Source organism: Doryrhamphus excisus, chromosome 3, assembly GCF_030265055.1.
Source record: "Doryrhamphus excisus isolate RoL2022-K1 chromosome 3, RoL_Dexc_1.0, whole genome shotgun sequence".
NCBI classification, from domain to species: Eukaryota; Metazoa; Chordata; class Actinopteri; order Syngnathiformes; family Syngnathidae; genus Doryrhamphus; species Doryrhamphus excisus.
The window spans coordinates 20,630,316-20,648,387 of NC_080468.1; the positions used below are offsets into that span (position 1 = coordinate 20,630,316).

The following is an 18,072-nucleotide window of genomic DNA, read 5'->3' on the forward strand; positions in this document are numbered from 1 at the left end:
AATAAACTACACACTTCATTACTGACAAGATATTTGATGTGGAAAACAGAGACGTTATGATCACTAGTTGAACTGGTAGCGCTGCTACCCAACATTGGTCCTACATAGTTCTGGTTGTACTCATGACCTAACTTAACAGGTATTTACCTCTTTTTGGTCAGGGTTTTTTCCTTTTTTTAATTAGGTTTCATTGACCAACAATGAAAAATTGTTGTCTGTCTGCCTTTTTATGTTTCCGCGGCCCTGCTAATAAAAAAACAAACAGCTAATATTTAACATGGGGAAGAGAAAACTGGTTGACGCTACATTAGCGGATGATTAAACTTTCTCCTGTTTTGCTGTAAAATGATAGAAATAAAGAAAAACAAGATAATGCATATAATAAATCAGACTTATGTGATTATATTCAGGGGTTATATGGGCTGGATTATATTTTTGCAGCGGTCAAGATGCCCCTCTACAAATTGTGCAAATTATGTAATATTTGAAATAGTAGCTTCAATCACAGAGACTGATGCACACACTGGCTATGAACGTCTTTAATGTTTCCCAAATCAGAATCACAGCATACAGTGGATAATAACCTCTAAAGTAAACAGAAACATCATCACCTCAATTATATTTTTTTCTACTTTTTAAAATCACAATTTCCCCCAAAATGTCGTTATGCAACCATTTTTTTTTCTTAACTCAAATCTTGGGTTTCTGATTTGAAAAGTTAACAAAGACAACAGGTGCAACTTTGCATGGAATAGGAGCAGGAAGTTCATGCGTATAGACAATGTGTGTGTGTGTGTGTTGGCTCTTGTGTGCTTGCAGGTACCATTGACTTCCAATTGATGACTTTGTTTTATTCGTGGTAACATAGTCCCTTCATCGCTGACATAACACAGTGTGCGGACGATAACATCATAACTGTTAAGATCTCAATAATACGTGTCGAGGCATCTTATGGTATCAAAGCCCTCATGACCCACTTTAAAGTGGCTTCATGTAAACATGACTACATGGGAAAGTGAGCTAATGTCTAATGAAGGGCCTCGTCTCGCTTTGAAGGTTCTCACCATGAACCACTGGCAGGTTCCCTTCACCTCCACATTGTGTGGGTTAACTGGCAGAAAGGCAAAGATGGCTTATGCGTGACATGTTCCCAAAACTATGCATATATGTTTTAATCTGAAGGTGTACTTCCAAAGTAAGAGCATAAAGGAAGGTAATTAAAGCAATGTAGTATTTTTCAAACAAACCAGTATGATGCACTTCTGCTACAGTGACTTTCCAGTGTGGAGTGCTACAAAATGTCCACATGGCCCAAAGTGGTTATGAGAACAAATGAAAGTCAAGATGGCGGCCCTTTCTTTGCAAACTGCACCTGTTGTCTTTTGTCGTCACAAATTTTATTTCATTCATTCACTCAAACAAACAAAAAAAAAAGATAAAAACTGACAAGAAACTTAATATTTACAAATATTTCTATCTGTTTGATTCTTACACTTAAAAATGTACAGTTTTGATTCTCTTGCAGGTTTTGTATGTCTTGTGTTCATCTCCCATTTGTAGACATCCGTTGCGTTGGCGCCCTCCAGTGGCGGTTTATAAAATAGACAAGGATTTAAAAACAGCCCAAACTCCAAAGGCAGCTGTTTGTTCTGTTCTGTCGTGTCACCTCACGGCCCCTTGTTCGCTCTGACCTCGCAGGGGTACGAAAAGCATGGATCATCCGGAGGACGGAATAGCAAATGTATCATCTCAGCAAACACAGAAGATACAAAGATGGCCGTGCCTTTTTAAGCGTTGCATGGGTGAGTCCACTCATTTAAGGCTGTCTGCAAAGTCTCTTCCTTGGCAGCCATCTTGTCGGCTTCTGAAGCACATCCAAGTAAGACTGCTTTGTGTTTTCATTGTGCACATATCTCTTTGCTTGCGACATTCTCAGACAGAGGGGAATACAACAGAGAAGAAATCAAACAAAACAGGCTAGCGCACAAGCAACACCGCCACCAAGAAAAAGGGCAGAATACGGCTCACTTTCCAGCACGCTCCCTTTTGTTCCGGTTCCATGTTCCACGTACGCGGGCCCTATGTGTGCTTTCAGTCCTCTCGCCCAAACCTTCACTGTGAGGAAGTAGCCCAAGTCGGGAACCATGAAAACGAGTGGGAAGATCATGCCTGTCTCCCTCGCCACATAACATTATTACACACACGCTCGGGGTCGGTGCACAAACCCAGTCTGGACCAGGCACACAGGAAGCCGACAGTGGACGTGCTGGATACAAATGCACGATGGCACAGAAAAGGCAGTCCCAGTCATACGAATGGGCTTGCTGCTGGTTGCATCAGCACAACAGAAGCGCGTCTGTCTAAATATCAACATGAAAGATGGAGGAGATGAAGACCCAACGCTTTGTTTTTCCTGAACCAGGTGAAGCGCTTTTGTCGGTTTTGGGGGAATCGTGCGGATACAGTGTCCTCCATCCTTGTGTTCCTTCTATTAAAAATAATTCATGCATAGTTCCCCCGCTGCAAAACAATAGACTTTCTCCTTTGTACACATATATAACTATATATATAATTTCTCTATATCTATATTTTCAGCAAAAACAAGTCATTGCACATAAAAAACAACAATTAAGGACATGTTTGAAAGAAAGTGACAAGCGGTGAAAGAAAAGAAAAACACAATCAAGGGCCAATTTGGCACTTTTATCAGTGGACAGTAAATATTGTATTTTTTTTCTCTTCTTTGTCAGAATGCAAACACTGAACTTGGCACCAAGAATGCTGGTTGACTAGAAGTAGAAGATAAAAGATGACCCCCTTTCGACCGATGGAGGACTGGAGAGAGGGTCATATGTCAACAGCAGCGGGGATACGATGATGGAAAGAATAACACACACACAGGAATGAGATAAAGAGAGATGACACTGCAGTAAAAAAAAAAAAAAAAGGCGAGAGGTCCCTTCAAGAAATGGCAAGGGGCTCAGGTCTGAAAAACCCTCCATGAAAAGAGTAGTTTCTCCCAAACTGGTCATGGTTGCTGCCTTGCGGTTCAGTTGCATCTCCACATTCCACCATTGGAGGGCGCTGCTAAGCTTGGCAGCACATTACAGAGGAGGTGGAGTAGTTCTCGGAGAAACTAAAGAGTCACCAAACCACTCACCCAGGGGACTTCTAGATGGTTAGCACGGCCAGACGTCCCGGTCCCTTGGTGCTGCTGCGCAGGGTCATCTGGTACTATACCCTGGTGGTGGAGTGGGGGTGCGGCAGGGTGTTGTTGTGGCCCGTCGAGGGGAAGGTGTTGAAAGCATGGAGGGGTTGCATGCTGGTGATGGTGCTGGGGATCATGGTGATGGTGTTGGGCGTCATCAGAGGCACGTCATCTGGGGCCCGGCGCAGCGCCAGTGTGTAGTCAGGGGGGCACGAGGGCCGCAGGATGTCGTGGGGCCGTAGGGGCTCCATATCGTGGTGAGCGTCGTGTTCGGAATGCTTCATCTGCAGGGACATGATCTCCTCCTCCTGGCTGTGGGCCAGATCGTTGGCGGGGCCGCCCCGCTGAGGAGAGAGACGGTGGCGCCGCATCTCGTGCCTCTTGTCGCGCTTGTAGTAGAGCGCGGCAAAGGCCAGGATGTTGAGGAAGAGGAGGGATGCTCCCACGGCGACGGTGACGCTCAGCTCGGTGGAGTAATCACGCGTGTCTCCGGGAAAAAGAACCCGAGGTGGACGCTCAGAACTATCAGGTTCTGGGTCATACGGGAAGGTAGGATATGGGCGGTGAGTGGTGCGAGGGCCTGTAGTTCTAGTTCTGGGGGTACCGGGGCCGGGGCCTGGTGGGGAGCGGGTGGTGGTTGGAAAGAGCTCCTCGTGCAAATTATGGAGATGTGGCACCAACTCCAACCAGAAGGCCACCTTGTTGGCCCTGTAGTTGTCTCTGACACGGGGTTTCAAGCCGATGTGGAGGTATTGCTTGTCTTTGGAGTTGAACTTGGTCCAGATGACTTCTTCGAAGCGGTTGGGCTTGGTGTGGATGAATTTGGTGTCCTGGGGCACCGGCAAGTTGGGATCCCTGGTGGAGGACCAATCAATGGGACAATGTCAGTTTCTGGACTCAAAACCTCTACTGTAGACTACTTGATGGCTCAAAACCTGGTTAGTAAGACTTCTACCAAAACAAAAGATACACCTTCACGTTGACCTTCGAGGGGTACAAACGTTACCCTTAAAAGAATTCAGAATGCTTACCCAGTCTTGGCAAAGTTGGTCCAGTAGGTCATTACCACGGCGCTGAGCATCACGTCATTCTTGGAGAAGTTACACGGGAACAAGTCAGTGGCGCCTATCATGGGCACTCCGAAAACATACGGTATCTCGTCTCCGTGTGCGGCGTCAGCCCACTCGGGCCGCGTCTCGGTCTGGCAGTGATGGTAGAAGGTGTAAAAGTAAACGGGCGACTGGAACTCGGCGTGGAGCTTGGCGGTGGCCACGGCCGGGGCCACCCACTGGTGGTCTGTAAACAGCGCGAGCAAGGTCTTTCGCCGCATGTCGCCATTGTCTCTGTCTGCCCAGTCGGTGTACATGAACTTGATGGTCTCCCTCAGGATGTCTTTGCCTGGAGGACAAAGTGGGGGGCAAAATCAGACAAAATGAAGATGGTCAAGAGAGTGGTCAACAAAAGTGGCAGCAAGGCTAAAAGGTAGAAAAGGTCTCTGAAAGACTGACAGGCTGCTCGTCAGCCTGTCAGATCTGTTAGAAACCACCATAGTCTGGTGGATGATGAGAAGCGGCATTAGTACCCACAGAGGCTCAAAGGCCAAAGCATGGACCCCCCCTCCCCGCGCCCCCATGAGAGGCTTCTTTGTATTCCGCAGCATTCCAACCAACCTCAGTTGATTTACTTCATCTTTTCCACGCTTTAAACTGCTAAGTCATTCTTATGTTGTTGTTTATCTCTCACCTTCGGGATAGCCGTAGAGGTTGTCCACAAAGTTGGAGATGGTGTAGTCAAACGCGGCGGCCGAGATGCCGTCGTTGTCCTCGCTATCGTCCACAAACTTCAGACCCTCACCTTGATTCACACCGATCAGCATGTCGTAGTTCAGAAACTCCCCCTAGTGGCAAAAGGTGGATAGGATACGGTCAAAAGCTAAACATTCCCACAAGTGGCAAATATACAAAGCAGGGGGTCTCCATGATGGATTTTTATTGCCCCCTGCATATTTTGCATAAAAAAAATTAAGTTAGGGATAACGTAATGAGAAAATGTTGAAATGTTAATAGTATTAACAATACTAACAATGTAGTCGTTCCTCGTCACTTCATGATTTGAATTTTGGGACAAAATATGTCTAATACATACAATGTGGTTGAATACAGCCTATTGTTATTTAAAAAAATATGCATATTAATGCAAATTTTACACATCGATTTAAAAGGCATTCAGAAAACTCATTCAAAAATGCTGTGAATGATATGTAGTGTTCTACACTGGTCACTAGGTGTCAGTAATGGTACTGTAATGTTCGGTGAAACTTCATTACCAAATCTCACAGGCAAAATAACCTCTACTAGAAATCCCGAATAAAAACAGGCTAAGATATGCCTTTATTCGTCCCTCAGTGGGGAAATTTGTACTGTTGCTAGAGTCAAAACTCCACTCTGAACCTTCAATATCAATTCTTGTCCAACCGCCACTCAGCTCCTCGAAGGAACACATTTATAGAAACACACACAAGCCTTATTTATGACTTAAATTGCTTATTTCCTCTTATTCTGTCTGCTTTATTGCGTTATATGAGTTTAAAGGTGATTATAGGGGTGTTATTTTCTGCCTAGAGGGCTCTACTAATGTTAAAACCTATATTTTGAAGGTCTTAAACAGGTTTCTGATGCTCTAGCTACAAAAAATATTCCATTGATAGGAATCAGACTCTGCAGAAATGCTTTGATTTTTTTTTTGTTCCGTATGAGGCCCTCGGTGGAAAACCCCAAGTAAAAGGTCTTTGATGGTTTTTGTACATGCTGTCATGACGAACATGTGCACCAATTTCCTCTCAAGCGGAAATGGTTGGAGATTTCTCACTCTCCAGGAGGGTTTTTGAGGGTTGAGTCCAGGAGCCATAAAATTGTTTTTGTCATTTTTGCCGGGATTCACATACTAGGAATAGGAACTGAAATTTGGAGTTTTGTCCATGCACCTCTCAAAGGAAAAAATTAGAATTCCATCCCTGAGCTGACAGGAAATAAACGTCACCTGCTGCATGAGAATCTCAGGATCGTCGGGCACCACGTCTCCGTCCACCACAGGACCAAAAGCGATGTGGTAACGAGCCGGCTGGATGTCCTGGTCCACCAGCTCCCTGAAGTTCTTGCGTCTAAGGCAGTCCACCAGGTCAGCGGTCTCGGTGTAGGTGCAGCCCACCTTGCGGGCTAGGATCTTGGTGTACTTCAGGGGCTGGTAGTTGACCGACCAGCTGGAGATGGCTGTTCCACTTTGGGCAATGGCTCTGTGGAAAAGCCCTGGAAGGGGGAAAGAAACTCCTGTTGGACTTTTCCACCATGAATGTTGTCAACGTCATTAACACACAAGAGTAATCAACCTTCCATTTGGAGTTTTTCAAAATGTCTTCAAAGCTGTCACATGGAGCCTAACGAGAAGATTTGGGACGAGCTGTCCTCCTCTAACCGTGGTGGTCTCGCTCGGCGTCTTCAAGTCTCTCGGACTCTTTAGTTCTGTCGCTCCCACTGCCCAAGTGGCTCGTTAGGGGAACCGCCCGCATCACTCGTCTCCCCTCGCACGCTCTTTTTTTTTTCTTTTTCCGCTTCAGAGTGGCCGGTGAATTATTAAGCCCCCTTTCCCTCAGAAATCAATTATAAGACGAGAAGTTATGGAAGCGGACGAGATGGGAGATTTTCTTTAAAACGACTTTCTTTCTGGGATTCTTGTAAGAGTCTATTTAGCTGCCACGTCAGATATGCTATCACTCTCCCTCCGTTTGGGACACGACTGCTGGGGAAGAGGGGTGGATGATGTGCTTCTTACCTGGCACCCCTGGAAGAGGAAACGGGGGAGGGAGGGAATGACAGACACACAGCATCAATGCTGATGATGAAGATGATGGCTGTGATGTGGTGATAACAATGACGCAGACAGGCGACGTCTGTGTTTGTTTTTCCCTTGTTAATACGTGTTAGCGTTCCGCTGCAGATGACGTTAGCCTCCCTGATGAATGAACACAAGTATTGGGTCAGTTACTTGTCAAATTTACAAAAGGGACACTTTAGTAGGATTTTGGACGAAAAGTTATCCCGTAATAAGCAACAAATTTTTAATGATATTCTGCACGAAAAGCAAAAAACACATTGACTACAATATTTATTATGTTATTTCAGTAAAATGTCAAATTTTTGCAGCAAAATATCATTCTTGGACTGACTGACTCACACTGACATATACAGTTGTTGACATAACCAAAACAGAAACCGAAACTTGCCATCGCTATTTACTTGTGATTTTGTTCAGAGACATGTCTACTATATTCGCTAATACAAGCATCAAAGTGACTATAGGGGTGTTATTTCATGTCTACAGGGCTCTAATAAATAGGTTATATATTCTCCAACCACAACAATTTCTATCCATCTATCGCGGTTGGAACTAATTCACTGCAAAAAAAAAAAGGGACAACCGTATGCCTTAGGGTTAGGGGTTAGGGATTAGGGGTTAGGGGTTAGGGTTAGGGTTAAGGCCGAAACTTGCCATGGCTATTTACTTGTGACTTTGTTCTGAGACATGTCTACTATCTTCACTAATACAAGCATCAAGGTGACTATAGGGGTGTTATTTAATGTCTACAGGGCTCTAATAAATAGGTTACATATTCTCCAACCACAACAATTTCTATCCATCTATCGCGGTTGGAACTAATTCATTGCAAAATAAGGGACGACCGTACTGCCTTGCTTTTATTTACAGGAAGTCACTATGCACACGTGTTAATGCTGTGTAAGCATGCATGTCGACGTCATCGTCAAGCGGCACCCTCGACGGAGTTCCTTTCAAGCTTTGTCGATCTGCTGTCAATCGCCTATACGTGTGTGTTTTACGCTATTTACTTGTGACTTTGTTCAGAGACATGTCTACTATCTTCGTTAATACAAGCATCAAGGTGACTATAGGGGTGTTATTTCATGTCTACAGGGCTCTAATAAATAGGTTACATATTCTCCAACCACAACAATTTCTATCCATCTATCGCGGTTGGAACTAAGTCATTGCAAAAAAAGGGACGACCGTATGCCTTGGGGTTAGGGTTAGGGTTAGGGTTAGGGCCGAAACTTGCCATGGCTATTTACTTGTGACTTTGTTCTGAGACATGTCTACTATCTTCGCTAATACACACATAAAGGTGACTATAGGGGTGTTATTTCATGTCTACAGGGCTCTAATAAATAGGTTGAATATTCTCCAACCACAACAATTTCTATCGATCTATCGCGGTTGGAACTAAGTCATTGCAAAATAAGGGACGACCGTACTGCCTTGCTTTTATTTACAGGAAGTCACTATGCACACATTGTTCAATATTGACGGGTAGTTGACATAAACAGGACCACCTTACTATGTACTTTTATATCTACGAAAAGCTACGTACAGTATATGTGTTTGATGAGTACAGTGTTGTAAATTTTGGGGTCTTTCTTGGGTGGTTGGTAACTGCTTGAAAATGGTGTGTTTTGGGGTTAACATGATGGGTTAAAAGGTTGTGAAACATCCACATCCTGGACATCCACACGGACAAAAAGGGAGTGAAAACGACAGGAGTGTTTTCATGCAACACACACACAAAGCAATTTGAATCTCGTTCATGTTTCTGTCCTTTGCAGTTTGCCTCTCACGTCACAAAATGAAGAGTGTTTCACGAGAGGGGAGTGGGGATTGGGTGTGGGGCTGATCAAAGGCGCATGATATTGTTTGGCTGTGGGTCAGCGGCTGTTCAGATCCGACTCCAGAACAAAGTGGATTGCTCCGTGGGCCTCTCGCTATACCGCCAAGTCCCCTCTGGGTGTGTGTGTTGTGGCTAATGGGGAGCAGGAGGTTAGATGGATGTGGGTTTTTGATGGAGCCAAAAGCTCCCTGTAGCAGGGCAATGGACCATTAACAGAGCCAGGGGGGCCAGGTAATGGGGGTGGGGGGGTGGGACGGGTAATGACCCCTGTCAGTTCACGGACAAGGACATGGCCCGAATCAAACGTGGAGTCGCTAGAGTTTCCATTGGGCTTTGAACTCTCAAGAGCATCAACTTCTTACACTTACTTGGAGATGTACAAGAACCAGTACAAGAACCAGGGTGTGCATGCAGAGAGGACAGTAGGGTTGCTGATTTTATTTTTGTAATTAGGAGATTGTTCATCAAGCACCTCCTCATCATCAAATAGACGTAACAAGACAATCTTTACCTTTAATGATGGTCACGACAGTCCAGTCTTGAGTGTATTTGAGTGTATTGTAGCCGCACGTAGGATCGATAAAAGCGTCGCATGTTTAAAAATGTGCAAAATTGATGCAACAAGCGCAACGAGGACTACGTCTCTCCCATGAGCAAAATAGCACTCATGGTTGCGTGTTTGCCTTCATGGATATGCAGAATATATGCAGATGATCTGAACACACCAAAATAACGTGAGGAGGTGATGCAAATGTAATCATTTAGCACGCACAATGTGATTCATCAAAGCTGAAACATTTCCGCGGCTGGTATTTTTTTGCATGTTTTTTTTTTAGCACAGCAGGTGCAGACTGGCCCGGCGTTGCGCACGGCTGAGGTGATTATGGCGAGAAGGAGTGAAGGTGCAATGACAGATGACGGAGAGAGAAGAGGAAAATCTTCCATTCTCTTGTCAACATATTTGCACCGGGAGAAATAAAAATAGTAGCGACATATGGTCTATGCGGCGATGCCATTTCTCAGATACTGTAAGGGCTGATTTGGAGTCAGTCACAAACAGGAGACATGTCATTTCGCCTATGGAAGGACTCCTTGTTACACTGCATGTGGATTTCACCTGGATATGCAGCTACAGTATCTAAGTCATTTATAAGTAGATAACCAGTTATGTCAAACACGTTTTACATTTTACATTATTATACATGCATACAGTTCTAAATGCATATCAATGACAAATGACAGGATAAATGAACATATAAGGTTTCTTTTATCTTCCCCGAAGACACAATGTAGCAGCGAGTTAGCACACCAACACCCTCTTCCTGTTTTGACTGGAGTTATTTATTATTCAGTGTATCTCACCTTTTTTTACCGTATCAAAATGCAGGCCATTTTGGGTAACATTATGTGTTATTGTCATTCTGTTCACTATCATGGGTCATATTTTCCTTAGTACTATTACAATATAATGTATATGTTTCATTTCAGTTAATATCACCGTGGTTGTTATGGTCTTTTATAACAATCATAGACATTTGCTGATGTAGTTCTGTTTTTTTTTTTATGTTCTGTTATTGCTGTTCCTTGTCTTCTTGTCGGTCTTTTTTTTTCTTCTTTTCTATCCCCTCCTGCTCTGGTCCGACCACTCATGTAAAGACATTTAGTTCAGTATTACTATTTCCCCCAATGGGTGGACACGCCCCCACAGAAAAGAAATAACTCATGGCAAAACAGGAAGTTGGTATCCGTGTTTACTGAGGTGGAAAACGTTTTTTTTTTTATACATTTTGTGTATCTGTATGTGGATTTCAAATTGATTTCTGCATGTAAAAGTATAATTGTAAAACTATATTAAAGTGTTTTTTTCTTCTTTTCTATCCCCTCCTGCTCTGGTCTGACCGCTCATGTAAGGACATTTAGATCAGTATTACTATTTGTCCCAATGGGTGGACACACCCCCACAAAAAAGAAATAACTCATGGCAAAACAGGAAGTTGGTATCCGTGTTTACTGAGTTGGAAAACGTTTTTTATACATTTTGTGTATTTGTATGTGGATTTCAAATTGATTTCTGCATGTAAAAGTATAATTGTAAAACTATATTAAAGTGTTTTGTGTACACATTTTAAATTTTTACATGATTTAGTTACCGCTTGTTTTGTTGGAGGACATTCTAGAACGAATGAATGACACTAAGGTTCCGCCGTGTGTCCAATATTTCAGTTTGCTCACGTAAATTATTATTTGGGATAATGGATTTGATTCATATCGCACTTTTCAAGGTACCCAAAGCACTTCACATTGAAGTGAAGTCATTATTCAGTCCTCAGTCACACACTGGTGGTGGTAATCTACATTTGTATCCACAGAAACGTTTGCCACCACATCATCTCTGACCAGCACCCAACACAGGGATCTTAGTAGATCCGTCCCGCAGTGGATCCTTCTGATGTATCTTTAGAAACTATTAATGCTACACTTCAACCAGGAATCCTTGTACTGTAAACCATTTGGGGTATTTGCTACTACCCCTAATTAGACCCATATGCGATATGTAGATGTATCAAATAAACCGCTAGGTCTTATTGCATAAGCACAGTTCGCTTGGCAGCATTTACCCTCCGAGTGGTGTGACAGGATGAGGAGGTTAACGCAGGACGCCCCAGCTCCTGACCCAAAGATGGTGATCCTCTCCGGGTCTCCTCCAAAGTGGCCGATGTTCTCGTTGAGCCAGCGCAGCGCCTGAATCTGGTCAAGCAGGCCGTAGTTGCCTTTGGCCGACTGGTCGCCGGTGCTGAGAAAACCTGCACGGAGACAAATGCATCAAGGACGTCAGCGTGCACGGCTAATCGCTGCTTTGCTTGGGAATGTTTCCCTGTGTAAATAAACTCTCTGACATTTGGCTTGATGATTAATCGTTGCGTGTCTTCGATTGTTGCGCCAAAGCAGGGAATATTTTCAATTTAAACATCCATTAATAGAAGTCTTCGGGATGCTAATGGCGCTCCTCATTAGGGCTTTAATAAAAGTAGGAAAGGTCATCCATTAAATCCATACAGTGAAGGTCAAGCACTGGCATACAGTGATTATTGGCGCTAATTTAAAGTTAGCACAAGCATCAATGAAATTGCCCCATTTAATTAAATACATATTTTACTATTTCTAGCTTTCATAAAAAAATTACGAGTGGACATACACTATGATAAATGCTGGAAATACAGACAACCAATGATTTAATTAAACCTGGAAGCTGGTAAAAATGGGACAGATTGGGGAGCATGAAAAAAAAAACATAACTCTCTTTGACGTCATGCTGACAGACACATTTGTTGACATAACCAAAACAGAAACCAAAACTAGCCATTTTAGCATTTACTTGTGACTTTGTTCAGAGACATGTCTACTATCTTCGCTAATACACGCATAAAGGTGACTATAGGGGTGTTATTTCATGTCTACAGGGCTCTAATAAATAGGTTGTATATTCTCCGAGTGTGATAGACAGAAATTTTTGCGGTTCGAGAATATATATCTAATTAATTGTTAAACAAGGACCGACCGTACTGCCTTGCTTTTATTTTGAGGAAGTCACTATGTACACTTATTCTCACAGTCACAGTATTCTTAATCATGCTAGCAACACTAGCTGCTCTTTTCTGCAGTTGGAGTTCACAAAAAGATTCACACCACAATATAAGTTTCCACTTTTGGGGGTCCCCAAACCCCCAAAAGTACTGGAGCCTATCCCAGCTGTCTTCGGGCGAGAGGCGGGGTACACATAAGTAGGCCTTTTCCTTCATGAACTTCCATAGCGAGTACTTGAGCACGTCTTCTCTCAAAAGTGGAGCAAATGATATTTGTTAGGTGCTCAAACAGGCTCCATGGCCAATTATTACGGTTGACAACGCTAGCATAGCTATGTGCTACAGTGCTAACATTAGTCATTTCTTTAACAGCATCACGCTAGGCTAGCCTGTTCCCTGAAGATAAACACATTAGAAGATAGCATTGTTTGGTGCAGGGGCGAGTAATGCAATAGTTACTTTTAGTAACTAAGTTTAGTTAGTTTAGTTTAGTACCAATATATTTACTATCTTTCCTCTTAACATGTCCGAACCATGTCAGTCTAGCCTCTCTGACTTTATCTCCAAGGCCTCTAACATGTAATGTCCCTCTGATGTACTCGTTCCTGATCCTATCCATCCTGGTCACTCCCAATGAGAAGCATCTCAGCATCCTCATCTCTGCTTCCAACAGTTCTGCTTCCTGTCTCTTTTGGTGTGTATATACAGTCATGGAAAGTCAGTTTCTTGTTCATTTTAATGCCTGGTAAAACTAAAGGTACAACAAAAATAGCCCATAAGAGTAAAATGTTTATAATCATCATCTGTCCAAACAAATGCACCTTTGGTTGTATCAAGCATTCAAGTGAAGAAATAAAGTGATGAAACAATGATGGTCTCATCATTTTTTCTGTATATACGTCTATATAGCCCAAGAACACAATATTCTGAGTGCCTCGAAAAAATCAGTCAAAATCATCAAAAATGACCTACACCGAGAGGTAACAAAGCAGGTTTTAAAATGCTGCAGGCTCACCCGGCAATTGAGTATTTCTGTAATATATAACATGATGTAGAGTGAGCAGAACAGCAGCTGTCCACTTCAGCCATTCTTCAGCCGAGCGCACTCTCTGTAATCTTACAAGACATTTGGACAAAAGTGATGGAGGAACGTGTGCAAGATGAAAGTGTAGCATGAATAGTCTTTAAAATGGCTGTGGTAAGGAGAGAGAGTAGGATAGTGGGTGTTCTGTCAGACCCAGATAGAAGAACAGCGTTTAATCTTGCTCCAAGACACCAGGGGTCGGATCACGCTCACACAGACACACACACACACACACACACACACACACACACACACATGGACGCCGATCAAAGGATCTATCTCCTATACAATGTAAATACACTTGTGCCTTTTAAATATTTGCACTTTTGAACACAGAAATGCTGCATGGACATCCTTGAAATGGCCATTAAAAGCAGGCCCTCAAAAACCAGGCTATGATAGAAATAATGTCACATTGCAATGATTGCATACTGAATTGCATATCAGAATTGCTTTACTCTATTCTATACATTTGGGAAAAAAGCATGGCAAAATAACATTACAGAGAGTAGAATATGAAAATGTGGAGGTTGCATGCATGTGTTTGTTCCTTAGCAGGTGTGCACCCTCAACGGAGTTCCTTTCAAGCTTTCTCAAACACACGGCCCGCGGGCCAAATGTGGCCCGCAGGACACTAGTTTGAGGCCCCCGCCTTGATATGAAAGTTTAATGTTAGTATAGGATGCTGTATGGTATCATGTACCCAGAAAAAATTATTACGTTTGATTCATGTTCATGTTAAAGGTTAAATAACTGTTAATAGTTATCCTCCCTATCCGTGTGGAAGTGGTAAGTTTTTGGCTATTTAAGTTTAAAGGAAATACATTGAAGGCTACCGTTTAGGTCGCTAGCTCTCTAGTTTGCGAGTTAGCATGTGTCTCAAGACCCTGCAGTTGCGCAATATGTTGTAAATAAAAAGAGTATAAATGTGACTATAGTCGTGTTTTGTCATGTCTACAGGGCTCTAATAATGCTTTGTTCATTTTAATCTGAAAAAAATAATTTGTCTACCCACCAACTATATGTGGTTTCTTAAGTTTTTATTATTTCCCGTATTATTATTATTATTATATTTATTTATTTATTACTGATTGATTGATTTTCTTTATTCTTGATTTGTTTATTTTTCATCTTATTTTGTGTAGAAAAATAAAAAGTAAGATATTTGAAAACAGTGGAATGTTTTATTAGAGCTTTTATTGTAGAAAATCGGAACCAAAGCAAAGTTTTTTCATTTTTCTGTTTTAAATAAATGCGTTTTTTTTTTTTTTTTTTTCGCCCAGTGGCCCCCAGGTAAATTGAGTTTGAGATCCCTGGGTTAAGATGTTGTGAAACAGACACAGCATTGGAAGCATACGCTCTCTCGCAAATTGCATATCAGAATTGCTTTATCTATTCTATACATTTGGAAAAAAACATGACAAAATGACGGAGAGTAGAATATGAAAATGTGGAAGTTGTGTGCACGTGTTTGTTCCTTAGCAGGTGTGCACCCTCAACGGAGTTCCTTTCAAGCTTTGTCGATCTGCTGTCAATCTCGCGTCTATACGTGTGTGTTTTACATCAGCGTGCTCTCAATATTGTTGTGATGTCTTCTCAAGCTGTGCGTGTCATCGTGTGTACGTGAGAAAGCAGGCCAGCCCCCAGCAGAGCTTACGTGTGTGTGTGTGTGTGTGTGTGTGTTTGTGTGTGTTAAACATGCAACGGTATTGCTTTGGATCACTCTTTATGTGGTTGGCCGCTTTTGGAACATCTGCATAGTCACTTTTGACCATTTGAATGAAAATTATTTGTCAAACCGCACATAGCTATTGTGCTATTATTTTTCGGGCAAATGCACCACATGGTGGCGCTGTTATTAAGTCAAACTGACGTAAAATTACTTTGACAGCTCAAACTTTAAGATGCTTCACCCGATTAACACCAAATTTAGGACACATCTTAAGGGGAGTGACAAGGACATGTGTGTAAAATCTGAGCATGATTGGTTGAAAAATTGCACGTATTTATATATATATATATATAGCTATTAGCTATAGCTATATATATAGCTATATATCTATTTATTGTATGTTCTTATTTATTGTATGTTGTCTTTTAACTTGTATTTTACTTTGGTGTTTTTTATCTTCTGTACAGCGACCTTGGGTGTCCTGAAAGGCGCTTTTAAATAAAATTTATTATTATTATTATTATTATTAATTACCAACTAATCGTCCATAAGTCATTGACCATTTGTCTATTCATTCATTCATTTTCTACCGTTTTTTCCTCACGAGGGTCACGGGGGGTGCTGGAGCCTATCCCAGCTGTCTTCAGGTGAGAGGCGGGGTAGAGGACTGGTGGCCAGCCAATCACAGGGCACATATAGACAAACAACCATTCACACTCACATTCATACCTATGGACAATTTGGAGTCGCCAATTAAACTAGCATGTTTTTGGAATGTGGGAGGAAACCGGAGTACCCGGAAAAAACCCACGCATGCACGGGGAGAACATGCAAACTCCACACAGAGATGGCCGAGGGTGGAATTGAACCCTGGTCTCCTAGCTAACCACTCGACCACCGTGCCGCCCACCTTTTGTCTAATGATTCTAATGATGCGTAGTGATCTTTATTACGTTTATGGCAAATATTACAAACCCCAACTCATAGGCGGGAACACATACGTTATTAAAAGTCATGTGACTGAGCGATATTGGCGATCCATCATGGCCCCTTACAGCCCTGAGGTACAATAGCATATCACAAGCACCTCTTTTTTTGTGCATTTCCTTCCTCCCTAAACCAGTTTATCCATCATGTTGCCGCCCCTCGGTGACAGCGTGCAAAGTCATGGGGTAATGGTGGGTGAAATTCCGGGTGGGGTGCAGTGAGGCAGGTCCGACACAATGTATGAGGTGTGGGTTTAAACGCCGCTGTTTTTAGGATGTTAATGCCGCTATGTGTATCGGGCCTCTCCAATATTATTAAAATCTTGAAATTTCTGCTTTTAATGCTTGAATTGTGCTCAAAAGTGCTTGAAATTCTGGTATTGGACCCGATTCAAGTGTGCAGGTGTACCTAATGCAGCGGGCACTGTGGTTGCATGGTGTGTAGGAGCTAAAAGTAGACCGTTGCTATTGCGCTACATGCTTGCAAAATGCTGCAATACTTCAAACGGCGCTGGCCTACATACTGCCGCCCCTCCTCTTCCTCCTCCTCCTCCTCCTCCACCTCCTCACAATCGGCTACAATTTAGCTGAGCTTGGAGACTGCTCAGCTCGCTGCCATTCATGTTGTTTTGGTCACATTTTGCTATAGAATGACAATAATATTTATCGGACTGCAACACCTGAGTTTGATCAGGCCGCTCTTTCAAAATAAGAGAGTAAAAGACCTTTTCATCAAGATATGCATTTGGGTTTTCCTCTCGCGGGGCACTGTCATTAAAATATGCAAATGACAAACGATAGAATTTACTCATCAGAGGAAGACAAATGAAAACTTTGAAGGGGATAGTCAGATAAGGCCACTCAAGATGTTTTCTTATGTACATGATTAGTTTGGCTTTTTTGATTGTCCTCTTCTCGCACAGTCTGATTAATTTCACCCACCATATCCATTAACGACATTCTAATTGGCATAAAAACAAAAATGATGTGTAAACCTACTTCAGATCACGTCTTGCTTTTATGTCCAAAAAAACACAGCCCTCCACACCACTGAATGGCAGTAGTCCTTAATTATGTAGTAGGAATTGAGAAAGGGAACATGTCGTTTTTTTTTACTTGATTTGAAATGCATGAGAAAGTTGATTTCAAATGCATGAGATAATAAGATGTAAGTTACAAGGATTATTCAAGAGAACCAATGTTGTAGTAGCGGTCAGGTGCAAACTCATTCATTCATTTTCTACTGAAGCAGTAGAAAATGAGGGTCACGAGGGTCACACGGGATGCTGGAGCCTATCCCAGCTGTCTTCGGGCGAGAGGCGGGGTGCACCCTGGACTGGTGGCCAGCCAATCACAGGGCACATATAGACAAACAACCATTCACACTCACATTCATACCTATGGACAATTTGGAGTCGCCAATTAACCTAGCATGTTTTTGGAGTCCCGGGAGAAAACCCACGCATGGTGCATCAAAAAACACAATTATTGAATTTTGATATGGCTGGGTACTAAAAGTGTTCCAATGTATGTAGAAACAACACATATAAAATATTTTTCCAATACATGATTATTTAGGGGTGCCACCATACATCTGTTTTTGTGGAATAAAGTGGTGAACAGTTCAATGGTCGCCATGGAGATTTGAGGTAAACAAAGACTGCAGCTCAAGAACTCTAAGGTGATTTTTATATTTTTGTTGGTATTTATACTCCTATTACATATTACTAGCAAATGTGTGGTTTTGTCTTTGTAATTTGAATGATTTGTAGTCATATTTATAGGTATTTAGTGCTCATTGCCT

At 42.4% G+C, this 18,072-nt stretch overlaps 1 protein-coding gene across 3 annotated transcripts in view; it reads right to left on the reverse strand.

Annotated features, from left to right (window-relative positions):
- Window positions 1–407: 407 nt before the first annotated feature.
- The window catches only part of nlgn2a (neuroligin 2a), a 114,027-nt gene continuing 96,362 nt past the window's right edge, over window positions 408–18,072 (reverse strand). For all 3 annotated transcript variants that reach the window (XM_058069097.1, XM_058069096.1, XM_058069099.1), the window contains 5 exons: window positions 11,561–11,746; window positions 6,248–6,513; window positions 4,952–5,105; window positions 4,240–4,606; window positions 408–4,063 (listed from right to left, as the gene is read on the reverse strand). In XM_058069097.1, the coding sequence (XP_057925080.1) occupies window positions 3,235–4,063; window positions 4,240–4,606; window positions 4,952–5,105; window positions 6,248–6,513; window positions 11,561–11,746 (1,802 nt within the window). In that variant the 3' untranslated portion in view covers window positions 408–3,234. The remainder of the gene's footprint in view (window positions 4,064–4,239; window positions 4,607–4,951; window positions 5,106–6,247; window positions 6,514–11,560; window positions 11,747–18,072) is intronic.